Here is a 24,623-nt window from a genome sequence, read left to right on the forward strand (position 1 = left end):
CACTGCAGCCCAGCTCAGAGAGGCGTGCGGACCATCTCTTTAAGCCAGGCCAGCTCCTTGATAGCTCAGCTGTCTGCCAGCAAGCCATCCAATGCACCTGATGATGTCTGTCCTTGCTCCTCCTAACCTCCAACAGGGTAACAGCATGGGCATGTGACGTGTGTGGCACATGTGTATGTCTGACTCCAGCGTGGTGATAGTCTCATGTCAAGTATACTATTTCAACTCTTTCCAGACATCTTCCAAGGCCTACAACCAACATGCCCAACCCCTCACTGGACGATCTGTGCATTTGTGATCCATGTGGTTTTTTAAAAATATTTTTTTTTATTTATTAGAGATAGGGAAGGGAAGAGAGAGAGAGGAGAGAGAGGGAGAGAATGGGCATGCCAGGGCCTCTAGCCACTACACGAGCCACCATGTGCATCTGGCTTACATGGGTACTGTGGAATCCAACCTGGGTCCTTAGGCTTCACAGGCAAGTACCTTAACCACTAAGTCATCTCTCCAGCCCCCATGTGGGTTTTTAGAAAGGTACTTGGGCAGGAAGTACATCCATGAGATAATTAACTTTATTTAGAAACAGATTTCAAGAGGCATGAAGTCCAGTGTGACTTTGTCACTGTGTGAGGTATGCTCAGTCAGCTTATCTGGACTCATTTGTATAATGTATGGTGTTTAAAAGCTTAAATGTTTACCCATTTTTGAAGTAAGAGTGTTGGTAAGACTACACTCCTTTCAATTCTTGAACACAACAGAAACAAAGATAATGATTCTAGGCAAATTGCATTGTATTTCATTTACATCTGCAATTAGGTTAATTTATACCTTTGTGCATACTACTGATGGTGGTGGGCAAGAAAACAGGCTGGAACTTTGTTGGAAAAATGCATAAAAAGTTACCGCACAGGCCCTCTTCAGAAGGCCCATGCGCTGGGCAAGTCTGGAAGACCATGGTTCTCCACTGAGGCATCCCCAAATCCAACTCCTCCCCGACCATCAGAGTTCTTGGCCATGACCAGAGGCACTCACATTTCTGTTTGCATTTCTTCTTCCTCCACCTGGCCTGTCCCTCCCGCAGCAAGGTCCTTGCAGGAGGCCCTAGATTCCATATACTCAACAATCCCATAAGCCAGCATGGCCAGACTCAAGACAGCCATGAGAATGTAGAGCTTGATGCGGACACACAGAAGCGTGCTATACCCAAAGGCGATGACAAATCCCAGGGCTTCCCCAAGGCGGTAGTTGGCAAAAGCGGCTTCCTTCTTCTTCTCAAACAGAATGCCATAAAGAGCTGTGACAGGAAGGCAGGAATGAAAATGGGGCACGGCACCCCAACCTTGGGCCACCAAATTGTCGCTGAACCTAGTGGGGCTTACATCTTGTAAACATCTAGACATTTTTCTTTTTAAAAAAGTATAGAATTGCATCTGGGAAGATAGCTCAATGGCAAAAGACACTTGCTTACAAAATCTGCCAACTCAAGTTCAGTTCCTAGCATCCAAGTAAAGCGATGTGCAAAGTGGCAGCCCATCTGTTAGTGATCACAACATGTCCAGGACAAGGGGAGGCAGAGCCAGGTAGACTGACATCAGTGGAAGGAAAGCTTGTGCCATAGGAGGTGGAAGGTTGTTTTCTGCCCCTCCCTCCACATAGAAATGGCTCTCTCCTTCCCTCTCTGCCAACAGAGCTCTTTCGGAAGAACCTGGATCCCAGTCAGTGGAAGTCAAGGTCTGGGATGCCATGGCCAGAATTTTTTATTCAGAAAACAACAGGGACCTGGGTAAGGAGCCACTTGTCCCTTCAGGAGCCACCTGTGAATGTGATCACCCAGGGGGAGAGGAGGCTCCATGCCAGCAACAATGAGACAGGTGAGGGGATGTGACAACCTAATGACCACACCAGTGATATCTGGACCGATAGGAGATGTGGAAGTCAAGTGCCACAAGACGCAGTGGGGCAGGGGAAGGATGCCAGTGTAAGCTGGGGAAACTGGCCAACCAGCTTCTGTGAGCAGTAGAATACTGATGCCCTGTGTGCTGGCTTGAATAGCTCCCCCAGTAAATCTAGGAGTTTTATTAGAACTCGTTAAGATTTCCAGCCAAGATGTCATTGTGAGTGAGTCCTAGGGTCCAACCCTAGAGTGTGTTTGGGGGAAGATCTAAATTCCAGCTTAAGTAGGCAGAGTGCTTGAACTCTTCTGGGGCTTCTGGAGTGGGCTGGCTTATGGTGCTGATGGTGGTATTTTCTCTCTGCGTGGACCTGTGGAAGGAGGTCCATTGTGAAACTTCCCCTGGATCTGTAAGCTTCAAATAAATTACCTTCCTCCCATAACTGTCTCGGGCCTGGAGGTTCACCCCAGCAATGTTTAGCTGACTACAACACCCTGGCATCTTCCAGTGTTCCCCAAATATGTAAGCTGATTAGTGATGGGGGCTAGGCACAGGTTCTGTAGAATGTTGTAGCTCTTCTCTAAATACAAGATGATTCCAAGCTGAAAGATGTATTTAAAGAGAAATCTTCCATGTGCCGTGCTGTGCTGTGCTGTGCTGTGCTGACCTGTCTGCCTCATCTACTCAGGGGAGGCAGAGCTCAAGTGACTGAGACAGACTCCAGTCCTTGGACTAGAGGATTTGGCTAGGCCGACAGGCAATCTCAGCTGGTTGGAAAAGACAGACTAAGTGAATGGGGCATGAAAGAGAAGTCAGACTCTATACGCTTGTGAACTTGAAAACAGCTCCTTCGGGAGCTAACAGGGCAAAGCATATTTTTAGATGAGACAGTCTGTATCTTAAATGCCATGCAGTGGCATGTGAGGGTTACCATGACAACTGCACCCATCTTCCCTTGGCTGTCAGGGTGAATGAGCCTGACAGGCCCCAATCAGCTGCTGAGAGGCAGAAGGAATTCCTAGGGCCCTGTGGGGAATCTAGCAGTAACTTCACAACCCTGCGACACACTGCTAATTGGAGGAGGCAACATGAGCACACACAGACTGAAAAGGGGGGCGGCATGGCCAAGCTTATTCATGTCTACTCATTAGGGAAGTGTGTGGCCACATATGTTCCTTTTGGTTCAGTATGTACTAAAACTGGCTGCATTATTGAGGTAGCCAAAAAGATATGTGCATACATACTTATATAGATAGATAGATACTTTCCTCAAAACAGGCAACACATTGGAATTTCCAGCAAGGACATGTTCTGAAGAACATAGTCCATGACCTGCAAGGTGAAATGGTCCATGTCTACACACAGGTGTGGGGAGTGGCCAGACCTCCTGCCTCCTGGAACACCAGCCTCAAGCTCATCTGTGTATCTTCTTTGTCCAATTTGTTTTGGCCTTTAAATTTTTTTTTTTTTTTTTTTTTTTTTTTTTTGGTAACCAAAGGTCACCCTCTAAGTTTAAACAGAAAATTTTGTGTATGTGGGTGTCATGTATGTGCATGCGGATGTGTACTTCCCACAGAGCACTGTGGAGGGAGGTCAAAGGACAATCTTGCGTTTCGTTCCTCTCCTCCAGCCTTGTTTTGAGGCAGGGAATCTCCGTGTTCAGTGCTGTGTACACCAGGATAACTAGACTGCAAGCTTTAGCGACTCCTGAGTCTGCCTGCCATTCCAGCGCAGGTGCAGTGGGGTCATAGGTGTGCTGCTGAGCCTGCCTGGGCACGGGTTCTGCCGATCTGAACTCAGGTTATCAGGCTTCCCAACCCTCACTTCTACCCGCAAAACCACCTCCCTATCCCCTTCTTTATCTGACGTCTAAGCCCAAGTGTGCCCTGAGTGAGGATGGCATGGTGCTGCCCAAGGGAAGGGGGGTGTACGCTCTTTTGGAGGGCACCCTCAATTGCCAGCTCACCAAGATCAGACAGGCACATAGCATTTGTCTGCCTGGACCTTGGGCACCCCTTGGACCTCAGCGGATTTTGTGGGAGGTTCAGATCTGCGGGTCCCCACCCTGGTCTCTTTGTCATTTATGACCACCAGCTAAGTGCATAATTCCCGGCCACATCCTGCACCAGAGTTGCCCACACGTACCTACTCTCTTTCCCCCTTGTCTTCCCTGGAAGCCTTCGCTGCTCTTACTGTGGAAACCACAGCCCCTCCGCTATCACAAAGACACCTGGCACTTTTTGGCCTCATGACTGCCATCTGGTCACATGTCTGCCTCTATGCTGGTTGCCATGGAGCCTCCCTGGTGTAGTCATCTGGGCCTGGCAGCCACATCCCACAGCCAGGATGGATGGTGGCATCCCACAGCTGGGTGCACCACCTTCCTGTTTCCAACCACACCCCTCCCTGCTGTTCTTTCTTGACCTCCCGATCACTCCTCCTTACTGGGAAATATCTTCAGCATTGGGCATTGCCACAGTCACAGGCACCCCAACTAGCCAGTCCTCCAAGCTCACCGTGAGGGGTCACAGTCCTTGTCCACACCTCATCAAGGGCCATCTGGACCACTTCAGACTCAGACTCTGGAGCACGGCCTCTGTGCACAACTGTCTTCCTCTTCCTCCACCTCAACATCTCTCATGGCCTCGTGTCCACCAGACACTGGGTGACCACAGTCTGACGCTCTATGACCTCCCCCTCCACTCTGTAAATCCTCTCTGCCTTTACCCATAGCCACTCCAGGCACAGCAGCTGAGCACCTCAGGGCCATCCGTGTTGCACAAATAGCTGGGCTCTCCTGACCGCCGCCTTCTATGCCACGGGCCAACAGGCATGCAGAGAGCGTACTTCACACCCAGAGAGTGCGCCCGAAGCGCTCGTTACGCCTCCACTCCCCTTCCCCTGGCTCGTACCTCTGCTTCGAATGGGGACTCCATTGCCCCCAGGCAGGAATTCATGCTAGAGCCTTCTCTCCGCCATCGTGACCCCACAGAGGCACCTTGACCTGCGCTGGGCACTCACCATTGTTCTGCGTCTGCCAGACGGCGTCCGCCACACCCCACAGACCAGAGAGGAGGAAAAAGATGGCCATCTGGGCCAGGTGCGGGCGCCACAGCAGGAAGGCAGTGATGCAGGAAAGGTGGGTGGCTGCGCCTGGGCAGAGCGAGAAAGAGGAGTGTGAGCAGCGAGAAGGGGGAGTGTGAACAGCTCGGGTCTCACTGCTCAAGATGGCCAGGGACCCTGATCACCCATGTTAAGTGTCTTCTCTCATCGGCTTCCTGGTGAGCTAACATTTCCTTAGGGTGAGCTGAAAGACAGTGACTCAGGGTGATCCCTGGAGTTTATCCTAAAGCTAGTATATGATATGTAGCCAACTCAGGATGGACTCCGCACGTGCAAACCAGCAGCCCCTAACTGGTCTCCAGTCACCATTAGCTTCAGTGACATGTGGCATCTTACCTGGGTCCATGATTTCTCTGAGCTACTAGGACCCACAGTGAAGGGGCCCTCCCCATTAGAGACCAGCCACTACTACGTGACTGGGGGACATGGTCGCTTGCAGCTCCAGTTTAAGCCAGGCCTCTAAACAAGGCGGGGACCAGGAGAGAGGACCAAAAGATAGCTGGGCTTGTGCCTTGCAGCTCTGCCTCAGTTTGGCCCATGGCTTCAGTGACATGCAGTGCTGGATGTGGCAATGACTGCCTGTGACCCCCGAGGCTGCAGAACAGAATATACTCCCACTGAATTCTTCAAGACTCGGGCACGGACAAGTCCGTCCTCCAGTTTGCACTCAGCGCCCTCACCTGTGAGTCTCCGCCCCGCGCACAGGTGACTGGAAGTAAACAGCAGGCGGCGGACACAGCCTGCGCCGCCCGCCGGGCTCTGGTAAGCGCCTGCTACCCCCTCTTGCTACATTTCCTCATACCCTTTAGGCCTGGCACTGGCTCTGCTCCCATCAGATTCTCACTTCTCACCATCACCTTACCTGTCTCTATTTCTATCCCGCCCCACCCCAAATGGGAGGGGATACAAATCCAGAGTGATGAAGACCCCAGCTTTAAAAGGTCTGTCTGAACCTACCATGTTAACAGACAGTAGGGAACTGTGACCCTTGGAAAGGCCTCACTAAACCTGCACAGGCCCCGACCTTCACTTCTGTCACACTCAGTGCCCAGTACATCTGGATCCCTGTGTGTCCACATTACCCAGCAGGATGCCTGCCTGTTTCCCGGTGTAGAGGAGCCATGTAGTTTCTCATACTGAATGAAGGCAGGGAGAGAGAAAACAGGAGAATGGAGAGAGGAATAGGAAGGGAGGGAGGAAGGCAGGGAGGGAAGAAGAGAAGAAAGCAGGAAGGGAAAGAGGGGTCTGGGAGGCTGGAAAGTACTCCAAAGAGACTTCTTTCTCAGGGGTCTTCTGCAGCCGGACCCCACCGCATGCATGCCTCCTGAGCACTTGCTGACTCTGGAGCTGGCAACATGGCTACCTACCCAGTGTGTAGAGCACAGCCCTGCCCGTGTACCGGGAGATCTTCCCATACAGCAGGGAGCACAAGGAGGCGGCACCTGAGAAGCAGATCATTGCATAGCCGACAAACTGGATGCCCAGAGCACAGGTGACATAGGACTGCAGGGAAGCAGACAGTGGTATTAGTGGTACTCACAAAACTTGCCAGGGCTCCAGTCTGAAGCTGCCAGACAGGAACTCCTGTGTAACCCACGGTACCCTGTAGTCTCCAGAGAGTACTGCCTGTGTAACCCACTGTACCCTCCTGTAGTCTCCAGAGGGGAACCCCTGTGTAACCCACTGTACCCTCCTGTAGTCTCCAGAGGGGAACCCCTGTGTAACCCACTGTACCCTCCTGTAGTCTCCAGAGGGGAACCCCTGTGTAACCCACTGTACCCTCCTGTAGTCTCCAGAGGGGAACCCCTGTGTAACCCACTGTACCCTCGTGTAGTCTGCAGAGGGGAACCCCTGTGTAACCCACTGTACCCTCGTGTAGTCTGCAGAGGGGAACCCCTGTGTAACCCACTGTACCCTCGTGTAGTCTGCAGAGGGGAACCCCTGTGTAACCCACTGTACCCTCCTGTAGTCTGCAGAGGAGAACCCCTGTGTAACCCACTGTACCCTCCTGTAGTCTGCAGAGGGGAACCCCTGTGTAACCCACTGTACCCTCCTGTAGTCTGCAGAGGGGAACCCCCCTGTGTAACCCACTGTACCCTCCTGTAGTCTGCAGAGGAGAACCCCTGTGTAACCCACTGTACCCTCCTGTAGTCTCCAGAGGGGAACCCCTGTGTAACCCACTGTACCCTCCTGTAGTCTCCAGAGGGGAACCCCTGTGTAACCCACTGTACCCTCGTGTAGTCTGCAGAGGGGAACCCCTGTGTAACCCACTGTACCCTCGTGTAGTCTGCAGAGGGGAACCCCTGTGTAACCCACTGTACCCTCGTGTAGTCTGCAGAGGAGAACCCCTGTGTAACCCACTGTACCCTCCTGTAGTCTGCAGAGGAGAACCCCTGTGTAACCCACTGTACCCTCGTTTGTCTGCAGAGGGGAACCCCTGTGTAACCCACTGTACCCTCCTGTAGTCTGCAGAGGGGAACCCCTGTGTAACCCACTGTACCCTCGTGTAGTCTGCAGAGGGGAACCCCTGTGTAACCCACTGTACCCTCGTGTAGTCTGCAGAGGGGAACCCCTGTGTAACCCACTGTACCCTCGTGTAGTCTGCAGAGGGGAACCCCTGTGTAACCCACTGTACCCTCCTGTAGTCTGCAGAGGGGAACCCCTGTGTAACCCACTGTACCCTCCTGTAGTCTGCAGAGGGGAACCCCTGTGTAACCCACGGTACCCTCCTGTAGTGTCCAGAGGGGAACCCCTGTGTAACCCACTGTACCCTCGTGTAGTCTGCAGAGGGGAACCCCTGTGTAACCCACTGAACCCTCGTGTAGTCTGCAGAGGGGAACCCCTGTGTAACCCACTGTACCCTCGTGTAGTCTGCAGAGGGGAACCCCTGTGTAACCCACGGTACCCTCGTGTAGTCTCCAGAGGGGAACCCCTGTGTAACCCACGGTACCCTCCTGTAGTGTCCAGAGGGGAACCCCTGTGTAACCCACTGTACCCTCGTGTAGTCTGCAGAGGGGAACCCCTGTGTAACCCACTGAACCCTCGTGTAGTCTGCAGAGGGGTACCCCTGTGTAACCCACTGTACCCTCGTGTAGTCTGCAGAGGGGAACCCCTGTGTAACCCACTGTACCCTCGTGTAGTCTGCAGAGGGGAACCCCTGTGTAACCCACTGTACCCTCGTGTAGTCTGCAGAGGGGAACCCCTGTGTAACCCACTGTACCCTCGTGTAGTCTGCAGAGGGGAACCCCTGTGTAACCCACGGTACCCTCCTGTAGTCTGCAGAGGGGAACCCCTGTGTAACCCACTGAACCCTCGTGTAGTCTGCAGAGGGGAACCCCTGTGTAACCCACTGTACCCTCGTGTAGTCTGCAGAGGAGAACCCCTGTGTAACCCACTGTACCCTCCTGTAGTCTGCAGAGGAGAACCCCTGTGTAACCCACTGTACCCTCGTTTGTCTGCAGAGGGGAACCCCTGTGTAACCCACTGTACCCTCCTGTAGTCTGCAGAGGGGAACCCCTGTGTAACCCACTGTACCCTCGTGTAGTCTCCAGAGGGGAACCCCTGTGTAACCCACTGTACCCTCCTGTAGTGTCCAGAGGGGAACCCCTGTGTAGTCCACTGTACCTTCGTGTAGTCTTTAGAGAGAAACCCCTGGGTAATCCACTGTACCTTCATGTAGTCTTTAGAGAGGAACCCCTGTGTAATCCACTGTACCCTCCTGTAGTCTCCAGAGAGAAACCCCTGTGTAACCTACTGTACCCTCGTGTACTCTCCAGAGAGAAACCCCTGTGTAACCCACTGTACCCTCGTGTACTCTCCAGAGAGGAACCCCTGCTGTAACCCACTGTACAGCGGCAGCAGGATCAAGAGGCACAGGCGCTTATCTTTGAACAGTCTGAAGGTTGACAGTAAAGTGGACGAAAAGGACTCTGATATGGACTCCGGCTCTCCATCACTCTTCTGCTTACTGTCTTCTATGGGCTCAAGAAACAGGGCCACCAGTAAGATGGCCAAGATTCCACTGCCTGGTCAGCACACAGAGAGAAAGTGTCAGCGTTACCAGGATCTGATGTGTTCCTGCCTCCTTTTCCTTGACCATACTGTGTTAGATCTATGATTAACATGGACTGCCAGCTTTCATGTGAATTTTGACACAGTAGGCCTTTACTGGCACGGGAGACCCAGACCTGCTTGGCATCGGCAGCCAAGGTCTGCTTATTTGAATCCTTGGAGCACTTCCAATTAACAGGTAGCTTCAAAATAATGGCATAACGAGGCCCTTTATATGTGCTTATTCCAAATCTTTGTGTCCACAGTCCTTGTGTAAGGAATAGTGAAACATGTCAGCGTGGCTCTCTACCCCAGGCTTCATGACAACATATTCCAGAATTGATCTCTTGATGGCATCGGTAACCAAGGGCATGCTATCTAACATCCTCCTAAGCCTTTGGGCCTCTGTCACTCTCAACCCTCTCACATAGCCTCCAGAGTCTCCCAGGCTGATTTCTGTCTCCTAAAGAACTCTCTCTGCCCATTTACACAGGTGCATTCAGAGGTCAGGCAGTACGTACATCTCCCTGCTGATCCTATCTACTTACTGTCCATCAGAACCCATCCTCTCTGTGATGTCCACCTTCAGCTCAGAAGGCCCCCACCTCCACCCCCATGTCCCCCTTTCTTCCACGACCACATATGCTTAGTGTCTGCTGCTACTCCAGAGCCTGTCTCACCTGCTTCCTCTGCCTCGGAAGCTTCCAGGCCCACATGGGGGCAGGCCCTCTCAGCAGCATCCCAAAGGCCAGATTCCCAGGTGAGTATGACTATGATCAACTGGGCATTCGTTGCCGAACATGTGTGGGACCACATTCTGGTGAGATGGGTGCCTGCCTCCCGTGCTCGACCCTAAGCTACTGAAGGTGCTGTGCTCGCAGCTGCAGGAGACATAGCACACTGCTCAGTGACACACTCAGATGCTCTATATGTTCCGTCAGCCTCAAGTGATTGCTCATGAGTATGCTCAGTACCTCTGACCTCAGGTGATTTGCTCAGTAACTTTAACTTGCAGGTGACTGACAAGGGACTTAGTGCTGAGGCAACCCATGGGATTGGCATGAAGCTGAAATTCTGCAGGGCAAGGAGCCCTTCTTCTTGCCTCTCGTTCCCATGGCATGCGGGGCTGTACTCACTCAGTCTGACATGCCTGACCCTTCATCTCTGGAGATACATTCTGAGGCCCTCTTGAATCCCAAAACACAATGATGACAGAATACACTTAGACACCTTTCAAAATACTTTCTGAAAATGCACTCCCTCAGAAATAGTAATAAAGCTGTGAACACAAATAAAGGCAGGTATGATACTTCCACTATCAGTTTTCCATCAGAAAGAGCCTCCAAAACATCACAGCAACAGTTAACGTCCCCTGGGCCACCACTTTGGTTTTGCATGGTTCATGCACACTCGGCTCTTTGGTGGCAGTGGTTGCCAGCCACACACCCCATCCAGTCTTCAAAGCATCAGGAGCCACCCTCGTATTTCCTCAGAAAACAGTAGTCTTCAGACACTATGGGTACATTCTGTCCACTAGTGCCCTGGTCCTCCATGATGCTTACTATGGAGGTGGCCACTCGTTAGGCCGCTGAGCATGTGAAGTGTGTAGCTGAACCCCAAGTAAGAGCAAGGCCCATGGCTTCTGTGCTAGACTCTGCAGAGGGAGCGCGATTGCAGGCACAGGTGACCACAGCGGTTTCGAGGTGAGGAGCGCCCGCTCAGAGCCTGGGAGAGACTGACCTTTCACCATGGGAAGAGGCTGGGCTATTGTACATACCCGTGTAGATGCCCAGCAGTGTGTAGATCAGCTGCTCGGAGGGACGCTGGGTGCTGTTGGTGACCACTGTGGCCATCAGGCAGTCATTGGCTCCACAAGACATGAGCTGCTCCTCTGGGACGGCCTCTGTGAAATCAGAGTACACAGACAAGGTCAGAAACAGCAGGATCTTGGTCTGCTGACCAAGTGTCACCAGGCATGTCCACCCTTGGGCCCAGGCCTACTGAGTTGATTTAAAACCCTTTGTGTAGGAGGTAGGGAGTGAGTGCCATGAAAGCTGTGGGGAAGAAAGACACGTGTTTACTGATGTGTCTAAAGCGTTTCAACTTTTCAGAACACACTGAGAAGGGAAAGCACGTCCTGCTGGGTGCCAAGAGCACTGGGTTTCCTTCCGGAGTCTCCTGGAACCAGTTCTGTGACTTTGGACAGGTGACCTCATTCCTTTTCTGAAAATGAATGCTAGTTACCTTACCTGTTTGAGAGAATCCATGTGGGGCTGGGGATGTGGCTCAGGAGCGGAGCACCTGACTTCCATGTAGGGCCCCGGGCTCTGCCGCCAGCACCACGTGCATGAAAGTTTGAGCTACTAGTGCCTATGAGCCAACTTCTTGTCCGCACCTCTGAGGAGGAGGGTGCCGGGGACACCAGGACAGAAAGACTGTTCAGTGCAGATGGTTTTCAGATTTACAAATTTCATGACATAAGACTTCACAGAACTGTCTGGACCTGTGAGAAGTCCAGTCCAAGACGTAAAAGGCTGCAACCTGAAGGCCAGAGACATGAGACAATGACGTCCTGTCACCTGCAGCTGGTTGGAAGCTGGCGACTGCCACCTCAGGGACCCTCGACCTTAAGAACTGACATGGTGACTTCCTTGTAGTGCTTAATGACCCTGGCCAGCCAGGATTGGGAGAAGACAGACATAGACTGCTCCCTCAGTCACGGGATGACAGGCCTGAGAGAATGGTTAAAATACTGCTAGGCGGGTCAATTCCACGGGGAATAAAACCCAAGCAAGCACTTTTTAGTCTCAGAATGATAGCAGCAACTCCATGAACCCGGATTTCACCAGTGGGGTGCCCTCAATCTCCCCATGGCACCCCTTTCCAAGGGTCTCCAGGCCCTCATGGTGTACCAGTGGAAAAGATGGTTCCTCAACCCCAACCACCCCTGAGGAACAGAACTGCCTACGAATGTGATGCACATGTGTGGTAAGGAAGGCGCATCTGTTGAACTAGAGACACTCACTGAGCCACCACAGAGACCCCAGGGCCCTTAAGGCCTCTTAGCCCTCATCCTTTACCTTGACGGGGAGTCTGGCCAAACACCAGCGAGGAAATCAGGTTGCCCCACACCCCGGAAGACTGGACTATGAGAAAGAAGATGCCAAAGTACTGGTTCACCACATCCGGGCTGGGCCGGCCTGCTCTCCGCGCGTGCGCCTGCCCCACCATGGTGAGGTAGGTGCACTGAGCCGACCACAGTGGGGCTGCACCCAGGCCCAGCAGAATGGAGGTAGGGATCAGGGTGTACCTGCAAAAAGACCCGGTGGGGTGGAGGTTGGGGCAGGGACACTGGCAGGCGAACAGATGTGGGGCCCTCGGTCCTGCCCTCAACAGCCGAGGGTACAAAGGGACAGGTCCTTGGCCCCATCCTGACCACACCTCCCGGAGACCCAGCTGTGTGAGACCCTCCCTGTCACCACTGGGATCCTGGTGTGTGCAGGAGGCTGAGGGCCCAGGAGAGATCCCAGGACAAAGTCACACCAGACATGGGAGGCAAAGAGAGACAACCAGGGGGCAGGCAGAGAGGCCAGGGTGGAGAGATCAAGAGGTGATGTGCTGCTGCCCCACTATAGAAGCCGGAGGGGACATTGCATGCTAGAAGCAGCACTGGACAGTGGTCAGCACATGAGTGTGAAGCACTCACTAAGGAAGGCCTGCTAGAGTGGCCATACCAGCTGGCATGGAAGTTGCCCAGTGAGAAGGCCACATAGCAGCACATGGATCCCACGATGGTCCACTTGCAGCCCCCACTCTTGATGAGGATGGGCGGGAGAAACATGGAGGAGAGCACCACCGCGCCGTACAACGAGCTGAGTGTCGCCACCCCCAGGCCGTGCTCGCTGTAGAGACTGCTCTGTGGAAGGAAGAGAAGCAGTCAGGGCAGGGGCCAGGGAAGGTGGTGGACAAGGGGTGGGCCATGGGTGGGTCCTCCTTAGGCCCTGAGCCCTGACCACACTTCAGGACAGGCGAACGAAGCTGATGTCTGCTTTTGACTACCAGGGAGGAGGCAGTCAGTGTTCTGAAAGCGTTCAGTCTCGGCAGGCACCAAGACCTTCAGGTGGTCTTTGGGGAGGGGGCACATCTGCCTGCCCTGGCGCTGAATGGGAAGAAACCTTTGAGGGTGAGATTAATTCTGCATATGGGCAGAGCCTACCCCCCCCCCACCAGAGCCCTGTGCTCAGCAGGGATCCATGTTCTTCTAATTGCTTCTGTCTACCTGCATGACTCAGGTGGGAAGTCATCCAAGGGCCAAATACTAGACCTGAGCCAGACTGGCGAAGGCAGAAACAGGGCATGCCTGGCTTTCGTAGTCAAAGAAACAGCAGGGTTGTTAATTCCCCTTATTCCACTTGTAAGAGAAAGGGAATGAGGAGAAGAAGGAGGTAGAGGAGGAAGACAAGAAAGGGGAAGAGGAGAAGGAGAGGAGAGGCAGGAAGATGGCAGGGAGAAGGAAAGGAAGCATTTAGGAGGGAAATGGCAGAGTCCGCCCCTTTCCCTCCATCACCCTCCCACACAGACTCTGGAGGGGTGTCTGGTCTGCTTCAGGTAACTGGCCAGACAATAGAGGAGAAAATGCAGCTATCACAGGGCCAGGGTCCTTTTTAAAGCTGGAAGCCCATCTCAGCTGAACCATCCTGCTCCGAGTCAGTATTGGGCCTGAACTGGGTCTTACTGTCCCATGGGAAGATGAGGGATGAGACCGCAAGTAAATTGCCCAGTCAGTGGGACGGCGGGACTCAACTCAAGCCCAGGGATCCCAAGGCCACAGATTCCAGCAACTGATGCATGCTGGTCTGCTGGGGCTGTCCTAGAAAGCCACTGTGTGTGTGTGAGAGAGAGAGAGACAGAGAGAGAGAAAGAGAGGGAGAGAGAGATTTTCCCAGGTTCCAGGAGTCCATGTCTGGGGCAAAGTTTCCTCAGGAGAGCTGGTTGAACCTGGGTCTCTTTGGCATGTAGACCCTGTTTCCTTGTGACCTCTGCTTACAGAGACAACCATTTACCTGTGGTTGGAGCTCACCCTCAGGACATTGTTTTTACTTAGTCACCTCTATTAGGTCCTGGCACCAAATGCCATCATGTACTATGGTCCTGGGTCTCTAGGGAGGAGACACAAAGTGTCTAGCCAGAACACCAGAGTACTCTTCGATTCCTTGCTGCCTGACTCCTCAACTGGAAAAATGTCTTCTGAAAAAAGAGTGCCCTGTTTTATGGCTCCCTTTCTAGCACACTTTCCCCACACTGAGCTGTCTGTACTTGTCAGAATGTGGGCTCCGCCGACGGACACAGGCTCTCGACTCTTCCCCACTCCAGGGTCTTCAAGACTATCCCTGAACACCCACATCTAGGGACAGCTCTTCAACCTCGTCCAAGGATTTTGTCAGTCACCTGCCAGCCTTACCCAGCTCCTGGCTCTCCTCAAGGCTGCCTCAGTCAAATTGCAATTTCTTCAAAAGCAGGCAAAGTGTTCTACCTTAAAATACTCTCTTCCTATGCCTTGACCAAAGCATATTTCTCCATGACTTAAAAGTGAAAGAAGAGCAGCCAGTTGCTAAGAACTCTGCAATTTGACCATAATTGAGCTCCATCCTCTGAGTGAGGGTTATCTGAAAACTTCTTAGAGCTTAAGTTGCTGGGAACATGGTGTGAGAGAATGGGTTCAGCCTGACCCTTTTAGAAAACACTTTGTTACTGTTCACTGCACTCAGGTACCAAGGAGCTGGCCTGCCCCTGGGTCTAATGGACAGCTCATGGCGGCAGGTTCCATCACCCACTGTGCTGCTTTGAGCTGGTGAGGCCCACGTGCCACTTACAATCCCTTCTGACTGCAGACTGCTGAAAAGGAAAACCGAAGTCAGTATCCAAAGTAGAAATGGGACTTTATAAGCACATGTCTTCTTCCATGTGAATGGTCATGCTCTAGTGCCTGGGCTTGCATGTGCTAGGCACGATCCCCTGCAGAATGTGTGCATAAAGATAAGCACATGCATGTGTTGCATGCCATAGGCTGGTTGCATAAATAATCATGACATCCCTTCTACAGGCCAAGAAAAAGGCCACAGAGCACTTACTACTGGAGGCTCACACAAGGTTCTAGGGACACAAAAAGAAATCAAAGTAGCCACTACGTCCCGCACAGAGCTGATAGACACCCAGGAGCTGACAGTCATAGCAGCAAGCAGGCACTGTGCTGGGCTGAGGCCCCAGGGTGAACACAGAACGTGTAAGGGCACCAGGCCAGCCCACAGGTAAGGAAGGGTTTCCAGAAGGAAGGAAGCCCTGCAAGCTGAGGGGCAAGAAGGGACTCATCTGCCTGGGTCTGCTGTGGGCTAAGACAGCATTGATCACATGCTGGATGCTTGATTCCTACTTGGAGGCTTCCTGAAAGAGACCACACTGTTTGCCCACTCTTCTCTGCAGACCCACCCCTGCCCTTACAGCCTAGGGGGCTGCTGAGAGCTCCTAAGTCTGTTCTGGCCACCCTCCTCTCTAGTTTCCTCGAAGTCAAGGGCCAGTTTGCAGTCCAGTGAGCCACACCTGCACCCTCACGTTCTAACCCATGCCCAGGTTCCAGACCCCGGGGAGCCTGCCACTGGCAGTGCCCCAGGGCACCCTCTGTGCAGGAGCCTGCTGAAGGAGGATGTTGGTAACTATCCACACCCTTACTAAGTTCTCCTTCCAGAAAAAACCTACTGACCAATCTAAGGCTAGCTCAGCACAGCGCCACACAAAGCAGGCTTTCCCACACACGAGCGCTGCGTGATGGCGTCACAAGGCTCTACTACAAAGAAGACTGCCAACCTCATGACCTAGGGTGGTGACAAGAAGACCATGTCTTCCTTGTTCTTGGTTTGTTGCTTTCCACTGCTGTGCTTTTATCCCCTGTGAGCTAAGTCAGACTCAGGATTCAGTAGAAATTCCATGGAAAAACACACTTGAGAACGTCTGAGTCAGAGCCTCTTTGCCAGCCTGTGGGTCCACCACGAGTCCAGAACCTTTGACTCTGAACCCTGTGTGGCCTCTGTGGTTAGGCACTGTCCACATTCGAGGTGCCATGCAAGTCTGTGTTCACTTATCTCCATAAGCTCTGAGAGTGTTCCACTGTGTGACAGCCCAGGCCACAAGCTGTGACACTCAGCAAGAGAATGCACCCAGAGGACACTGGTGGCCCTGCTTCTTAGCAGAGCCTGAATTCCCTGGAGGTTCTTTGCTCAGTTAAAGAACAGACTTGAAATGCAACCATCGTGGAAAGTTGAGTCTACCCCATGACCCAAGCCCCAGCTTCTTGGAGATCTCTGTTAAGTTCAGTCTTCATACAAGCTCACAGATACAAGAGGAAGAATTCCATCAATAGTTCAAAGCCTTGCTAAGGCTAGCTTGGTATCTATGAGCTGAAGGGAGGTTTGGTAAGCTCATACGTCTGCCCGCACCACAAGGGCACTGAAGCACAGAGCCCGCAATGACGGCCGGCATCTGCTAACCGTCCAAAGGCTGAATGTCTTATCCCAGCACTCCCCGCAGGCCTTTGCACTCCTCATCCAAAGGTCAAGCTCACCCTGGGCTCTTGTGCAGTTCTACCGGGATGCAAGCAGGAAGCAAAGGTTGTGTAAAAACTCTGCTCGCTTCAGGGAGCCATGGGGAGGGATGTCGATGGAGAAGTCCTAGTGTGAGTTGCGAGAAAGGTACCATCATCTGTAGTCCTAAGAGCTGAGGAGTGGGGATGGCCTGCGAGGGCACGCTCACCTGCAGATTCTGCAGGCCTGTGTAGGCCGTGAAGAGGAGGAGGAACCCGCAGGAAACCACCAGCACGTTCCTCAGGCTCCTTTCCATTGTGTCAGCTATCAGTGGATGTCAGTGCCTCGTAAATTTGCAGCTCCCTAAAAGAAAGCGATTGTGGGAGGTCAGGGAATGGAACCTCAACCAAACAGCCCCATTCTCTCAGCCCCTCTGCCTCTCTCTCCCCCTCAGTTAGGAGTGGACTGAGACTAATTAATAAACTTGGTTATCACTGGCACAAAGGAGCCCAGGGCTATGTGTTACTCATTCATTTCTTGCTGTCCACCTTAATCTCTCTCTCTTCTCTCTCTTTCTCTCTCTCTCTCTCTCTCTTTCTCTCTCTCTCTCATTGTGACTTGTATCACCCTGCATGATATTGACTTTTTCCCTACTGATGTCAGCTAGGTATAAGCCTTATGGCAGAGTGATCAATCTCTTCTATATGTGGATAAAGCAGTACCTTCTATGTCCAGAGACGTTGTCAGTGGTGGGGGGCGTGGAGTGCTCCTCAGTCCTAAAGGACAAAGCAAAACAGTTCATCTCAAGGCACTCAGTTGAACTCCCAAGCACCTGTTAATATGATGATAAGCCTAGGGCCGAAGTCCCAGGATTAAAAAGGCTATATGGTTTTACAACATTGCAGCAATTTTTTAATTGATATGTATACTATCCCATGTGCAGGGCACATGCCATGCAGTATTTCCTGTTGCCTCAACAGTGCAGTGCTTAGAAATCTTAGACCTGGTTGGACATGGTGACACACACCTTTAATCCCAGCACTCAAGAGGCAGAGGTAAGATTATCACTGTTCCAGGCTGAGTGAGTTCCAGGTCCGCCTGGACTAGAGACCCTACCTCTGAAAAAAGAAAAGAAAAGAAAAGAAAGAAATCTTAGAATCCTCATAAGAGAGGACACTGAGCTTCCACAGAACTTAGGGATTCTGTGTCCAAGCCCCAGAAGTGCTGGCTGACTTAGCAGTCACCAGCTACATGTGGCCACAGAGCTCTTAAGACATGGCTAGTGGGATGGCGAGATGAATCAGGGGTTAAGGTGCTTGCCTGCAACGACTAATGACCAGAGTTTGAATCCCCAGTATCCAGGTAAAGCCAGATGTATAAGATGGTGCATGCATTTGGAGTTCATTTACAGCAGCTAGAGGCCCTGGCATGCCCATTCTTTCTCTCCCTGCTGGGCATAGTGATGCACACCTTTAATCCCAGCACTGGGGAGGCAGAGGTAGGAGGATCATTGTGACTTGGAGGCCAGCCTGAGACTACACAGTGAATTCCAGGTCAGCCTGAGTTAGAGCAAGACCCAAACAAACAAGATTTGGCTGGTGCAGCTGGGGAACTGAATGCAAAATTAAATGAGCACATGAGGCAGCTGGAGGCTGTATTGAGCAGGGCATGACCAGACCCTCAAGCAGCTTATCCCACACTGCATAGCCAACAAGCAAGCAAGAAACATCCCTTTCTTCCCAGCTTTTAAAGCTCTGTATTTGAAGACTGGTAGATTTCGGGTTCTTGGTCATTTCTACCTACCATGAAGAAGAGAGTGAATCTTACAGCATTGGTAATTAATTGGTGGAAGGAAGCAGGCTGTACTATTTGAAGAGCATGACCACCAATAAAATAAAAAGGATGTGGCTCTCATGGCTTATGCCTATGAAAGTTAAGGCTTTTGAAAACAAAGGAGTTTTAAAATTATTTACTTATGAGCACAGAGAGAATGAATGAATGGGTGCACCGGGGACTTTTGCTGTTGCAGACCAACCCCAGCTCCATGGGTCACTTTGTACATCTGGCTTTACGTGGGTGCTGGGGAATCGGACTGGACCTGTAGGCTTTCCAAGCAGATGCCTTCAATGGCTGAGCTATTTCTTCAGCCCTAGAAAGATAAGGTTTTATATATTGACTAAACATGGATTATAGACAGAACAACAGTCCAGTAACCATGGAAACAGGCTTGCACCTTCATCCCAACTTTGGGTCATCTCGGGCAGATCATGATAATCCCAGTTTCCTCTTAAAAAGGGAGATGGCAAAAGTCCAAGAAGCTAACCGTGTGGAAAGCCCCCAGAACCGCCCTGACACAGTGGTTACCAGCACATGCCAGCTCGGGTGATGTCCTGACCTTCAGAGACAAGAATTGCAGCATCATTTCAAGGAATCGGGTGCTTAGTGAGCACAGACATACCTGCTCACCTGCTGTCGATCCATGAGTAGACTTCTAGCAAGGTTTAGTAGACTGCAGCTGTCCAATTCTGTCTACAGTTACTGCCAGATGATTTGGTTTGTTGGCTGATGGCAGAAGAGCTTGAATTTTCTTCTGCTATTGAGCGTTCTTTCTCCCCTGGTCTCTTCGGCTTACCACCACTATCTTCCAGGCTTGGCAACTGGCCCAAGGAGGGTTTCCAGTAGCTGTTGTCCCAGCTCCCCACAGCCCGCCTGATCCTCTGAGGAGCTCTGTGGCTGTGCAAGTCCTACCCAGAGGCCTGGTTTCCCTTGGCAAACCATTTCCCACCCCACTAGCTGTCCTAGTTGGGATTGGTGTCTGGCATCACTTCTTTGATCATGTCTCACCAACCCCCTCTCTCTCAATAAGAAGGACTTTGAAAAGCGAGAAGCGTTGTTCCAAGTCTGCCTTGCAGGAGAAGATGTTTCTTTTTGTGCTGATTTATTTGTCTGAGACAAGATCTCACTCTGTAGCCCAGACTAGCCTGAAGTTTACTATGTACCCAGGATAAGCATAAACTCATGGCAATCCTCTTGCCTCTGTCTCCAAAACACTGGGACTAGGATTACAGGCATGAGCTGACACAGCAAGAGACATGCTCTTTACTTACTGTAGGAATGCTGAGTATATATATTTTATTTTCCTGTGTTGGGGGGGGCTTTGAGACAAAGTCCTGCTCTGTATTCCAGGCTGACCTGGAGCATGTCATCCTCCTCCCTAATGCAGGAATTGCAGGCACTGACGCCATGCCCTCGAGAGATGGTTCCTGTACGAGATGCTTGTGAGCACTGCCCCAAACCTCGTAATGTGAGGACATGTGATCACCTAACAGTTTTCTCAGGACTAAGATAGGGAATGCACCTAGCTTCCCAGGTCCTGACAGCTGCCATGCTTAGTTGGCACACTCGTGCAGATCTACACTGGGGTGAGGGCAGAAACCCCAAATTTCACACTCCCAGAAGCCTCGCTTCACTATGAACATGAACCTGGGCCAAGGCTAACCTCTGCAAGATCAGAGATTTAGATACAAATGGTTCAAGCATACCAATAATCAGTCCATCTTTACAGTTAGCATCCACACTGGGTCTTAAGCAAGGTAATGGCTTTTCAGATGTTCTTGGGATCTGGTAATCACTGGATATGGAATGAAGGACCCAGTGCAGAGCCCAAGGAAGGTATGTCCTCTAATCTCAGGACACTGGATGACGTATGTCACCTAGCCAGCCACTAGATGCCACTGTTCTGCCATCACCAAGCCCACCAAACGCTGGGAGTGTTGTGAGTCTACAGAATCTTGAATCAGTGCACTTCCTGCTCAGAAGGTCAAGATCACTCCTAAGGAATTTAATCAATAGTTTGCTCTTCTAAACAAGGCACTCATGTAAGCAAATTAATATCAATTTTCTTGGCTTTATTAAAAGCAGCACCAAATGAATTCACATGGATTTTAGTCATTAGTTATATATTTTTAAAATATTTTATTTGTTTATTTTTGAGGGAGGGAGACAGAGAGAGAGAGAGAGAATATGAATAGGTAATGCCAGGGTGTCTTGCCACTGCAAATGAACTTCTGAAAAGGAATTGAACCTGGGTTGGCAGGCTTTGTAAGCAAGTGCTTTAACTGCTGAGCTATCTTCCTAGCCCATCATGGTTTATATTTTTATCAACAGGTAGACAAAAAATGTGTATACATGGAGTGGGAGTGGAATGAGTTACTATCTCATTTTTTGTTGAGGTAGAGTTTCACTCTAGCCCAAGCTGACCTGGAATTCACTATGTAGTCTCAGGGTGGCCTCGAGCTCACGGTGATCCTCCTACCTCTGCCTCCCGAGTGCTGGGATTAAAGGCGTGCGCCACCACACCTGGCAGAACTCACTTTGGAATTATATGCATAAATGCAGTCAGTGTTGTTTTTTTTTTTTTCTGGAAGAGTGGTTTCTATCAGTGCAGTTGACGGTTGGAAAGAGATTAGCACTTAGCCAATATTCCAGAACATGTGGTGCAGTCTTAGAGAAGACTGTAACCCTGAGTGGTGCGTGGCAGTGAAGCCTGGCTGGGACCTCCTGAGAGAGTGAGGGCGTCCAGCACACAGTGCTCTTCCCCAGTGAGGCGTAGCCAAAGATGGTGAGGACAGGCTCTGAGCTGAGCAGGGGGCTGTCGCTGAGGGCCTCCAGCTCCTGGCTGCCGCTCACCAGAGCGCAGGCCCGAGTGCACGGGACACCTGAACCCACTCTCATTCTCCAACTCCTGATGGACTCCACGGACCCCACTTGCTCAAAGCTTCAGATAATCTAAGCTTCTGGGTCATTCTGTCTTTCTTCCAGGGGGTCCTAGCACACATCCACTGTTAGCATTAGACTGGTCTGACCATCTATCAGGCCTGCAGTTCTCCTGGCCGTGGTGTCCCATCCATGCAGGGCACCCCCACACCATACAGAGGATAGAAGCCAGCAGAGAGTTGGGGGATCATTGTGGCCTTCCTCTCTTCCTGCTGTTGTGGCAGTACCAGGCCAGCCAAAGCTTGGAAAGTCTTCCGCACCCTACTCACATGCCAAGGGACAGCCAAGGCCCTGGTTCAGGACACACTCAACGTGTGTACACACCTGCCCTGCGTGCATCACAAACACCTTTTTCTTTCTAGGTGTTTTCTTCCTTTTCCCTCCACTAGCTCAGACACAGCCTGTCCTCCTGCACTCACTCACAGGCATGGCCTGGGTCCCTGTACCAGGTACCACCGTCGATATTGATACTGGTCACAACAGGATAGCCAGAGACCTGTGCCCCTGGGTGCTGAGAAGAAGCAGCACAAACAAGCAAACACGGCCATCAAAGCAGCTCAGAGGGCAGTGAGGGCTGACCCGAAGGCAGAAAGTCTACAGGAGAATACCCACCCAAACCCGTCTCCACGAAGGCAGCCCAGTTACACTGTGCCACGGAGAACAGTGCCGCTCCGCACCACCCACCTAGGCAGGTTTTGTGCCAGCAGGAAGGAAGAGCCCAGCTCTGCAGCCAACACAACACATCAGCAAACCTGGGCAGGCAACTCTTTAGACTGTGTCAGAAGATTCTGCCCGTGCTGTGCGGAGCTGAGAGCTGAGCGGCTGAGGAGCCCCCACCTGTTTGTCCACAGTGCCTGCGTGAAGGCCAAAAAGTGATGATTGTGCTGGCTCTGTGATCAAATGTTCTGTCTGCGCAGGGAAAGCCATGGTAATGTTATACCAAAGACCCAGTTGGTGCCTTTACACCCATAACCTCCCTCCCAATAAAACTGGAACTTTACTCCTATACTGGATAATGCCAGCCCATGGTGATTTACCTAGCTCTGCGGCCTCCTTCGATCCAACCTGGCACCCAGCTTCTTAAATCCTGGTGAGCGTTGGACGGTCGACACAATTCCCAGGTTTGTTTGCAACGTAGTATGCAAAATGATCAAGTCTTTCCAGAGTCCATTGGGAAATCATTATTGGGCAACACTTGCTTTTGAGTCAGCGGGTGGCAAAGCTCACTATAAAGTCGGGCTCTGAAGGGGGCATGGTGGTGCATGCCTTTAATCTCAGCACTAGGGAGGCCGAGATAGGAGGATCACTGTAAGTTCAAGGCCAGTCTGGGACTACATAGTGAATTCCAGGTCAACCAGGATGTCAATTGAGACCCTACCCCTAAAAAAGAAAAGGAAAAAAGAATAAAAAAGCAAAGAAAAACGGCTCTGGCGACAGTACACATGCAAGACTATGAACTGTGAATGGAAAAGGTTTGGGGCAGGCTGCAGAGCAGGCTGGAAAAGTGCCCAGTCCAACGGAGCCTGCTTACAGCAAGTCCTACTGAAAATGGGTGCTGGGTTTGAAATACATAAGATCAACTCATTGAGACAAATCTGGTGTTGTGGTGTATGCCTTTAATTCTAGCATTCTGGAGGTTGAGGCTGGAGTTCAAGGCCAGCCTCAGCTAGAGTGAGACTCTGTTTCAAAACAAAAAAGAACATTCATGTGTGTGCATGTATACCCAAATGTATTGTAAATATAATGCATATACAATCTACATCACATTATGGATTCAGTGTGTGTGTGTGTGTGTGTGTGTGTGTGAACATCCTACATACAGAGAACCCAATGGCTTACAACAGTCCACGCACCTTCTTTTTAAGCTGATATACCTGTAGACCGTTTCAATACTCCTGGGAAGCATATCTAATTCTAAAAAGCATATATTTTGATGAAACAATATTTTTGATTTTATTTTATTTTTCTTCAAGGCAGGGTCTCACTCTAGCCTAGGCTAACCAAGAGCTCATTCGACCTCCAAGCTGGCCTGGAACTCGAAGCAAACCTCTTAACTCAGCCTCCTGAGTACTGGCAGCAATGCTTTTTAAAAGAAGCTAATCTGGATTTTGCATGTTTTTTCAAGATAGTGTCTCACTCCCGCTCAGGCTGACCTGGAACTCACTCTCTAACCCTAGGCTAGCCTTGAACTCATGATCCTCCTATTTCTGCTCCCTACAGCAACACCCCACCCCACCAAAAGAAACTTTCTTATTTATAACTGTAAATAGTAAACTAAATACCTACTTATTGACAGCATTTCCCATCTGTACAGTGGTCTGCCACTCAGCCAGGGTTGGGCTGCGCATCTGGCTTCTTTCCAGCTTATGAGGTCACAGGAATTGCCTTAGTTTCATGGGTTGCTTTTGTTTGTGGACAGCCTGATTCCCACATGGTGTCTTCCAGAAAACCCACCCAGAGATTAATGCAGCCAATAGGAAGTCAAGCAGAAACAAAGGTGCAGAGACACTGCACTTCAAGGGGTCCAGCCTGCATGGCCTTTGCCTGGCTTAGCTCACTGGCTCATGATTGCCTTCCTGAAGGCAACCTGGGTCATCCTCTTGGGCACGTGGGTCATGCCACTTTGGATTTTCAGGCTCACTTCCCCTTTAGATGGGAGGCTCCTATTGGCCTGGGCTGCTCATCATGATCTAGAAGGAAGCCACAAGTGCGGGTGACCCCTGGAACATACTGTGCAGATGAGGACTCAGCCAATCCATCCGGAACTCCATGCCCTAGGCATGGGGGGCTGTGACTGAGGAGCCCAAGCCGGGCCCTTCCCCATAGCCTGGGCCTGTGGCTTGGGGGACACTCTTGGACTGGGCCATCAGCTTGCACTCCTATCCATACCTGTCCATGCTGTGTGGTCCACCCAGCAGGATACAAAGAGGGGGCTGGCCAGGCAGAGCATGGAGGCTGAGACGCACTTGCTCAGCTGAAGAGGAAGGCCAGGTGGGGATGCGCTTTGACTCACAAGGGAGGGCAAGAGTCTGTGTCACACAGCATGAGTCCAGGAACGGGTTGGCCTCCGCATCTGGACCCATCGGCTGTGGAGGGTGGGTGTCCAGCCTCCCGTGGCAATGGCCCCAGAGTTTCTGTAGTGAGAACCACATGCTTTCACGTAGCCGAGGTGTGGCAGCTCGCTCTCTGGGTCTGTCATCCTACCCAG

General features: G+C 51.5%; 1 protein-coding gene across 2 annotated transcripts; it reads right to left on the reverse strand.

The window, feature by feature from the left end:
* Window positions 1-1,028: 1,028 nt before the first annotated feature.
* Window positions 1,029-16,955, reverse strand: Unc93a (unc-93 homolog A). 2 transcript variants are annotated; one of them, XM_004651077.2, is made up of 8 exons: window positions 16,869-16,955; window positions 12,800-12,981; window positions 12,146-12,375; window positions 10,843-10,968; window positions 8,820-9,040; window positions 6,383-6,518; window positions 4,914-5,045; window positions 1,029-1,294 (listed from the first exon to the last, which is right to left on the reverse strand). In XM_004651077.2, exons 1-8 carry the CDS (start codon window positions 16,953-16,955, stop codon window positions 1,029-1,031), a joined length of 1,380 nt encoding a protein of 459 aa, XP_004651134.2. The 2 variants fall into 2 exon arrangements, with proteins under 2 accessions (XP_004651134.2, XP_004651135.2); XM_004651078.2 differs by lacking the exon at window positions 10,843-10,968.
* Window positions 16,956-24,623: the final 7,668 nt, after the last annotated feature.

The sequence above is a fragment of the Jaculus jaculus genome, chromosome 9 (assembly GCF_020740685.1).
Source record: "Jaculus jaculus isolate mJacJac1 chromosome 9, mJacJac1.mat.Y.cur, whole genome shotgun sequence".
Taxonomy (NCBI): domain Eukaryota; kingdom Metazoa; phylum Chordata; class Mammalia; order Rodentia; family Dipodidae; genus Jaculus; species Jaculus jaculus.

Coding starts and splice junctions, on each gene's coding strand:
- Unc93a (XM_004651077.2), bottom strand. CDS start 16,955: ATGGAAAGGAGCCTGAGGAACGTGCTGGTGGTTTCCTGCGGGTTCCTC. Junction 12,982..16,868: donor CAGGCCTGCAGAATCTGCAG/GTGAGCGTGCCC, acceptor TTCCTTCCACAG/AGCAGTCTCTACAGCGAGCA. Junction 9,041..10,842: donor ACTGCTGGGCATCTACACGG/GTATGTACAATA, acceptor TGTGCTGACCAG/GCAGTGGAATCTTGGCCATC.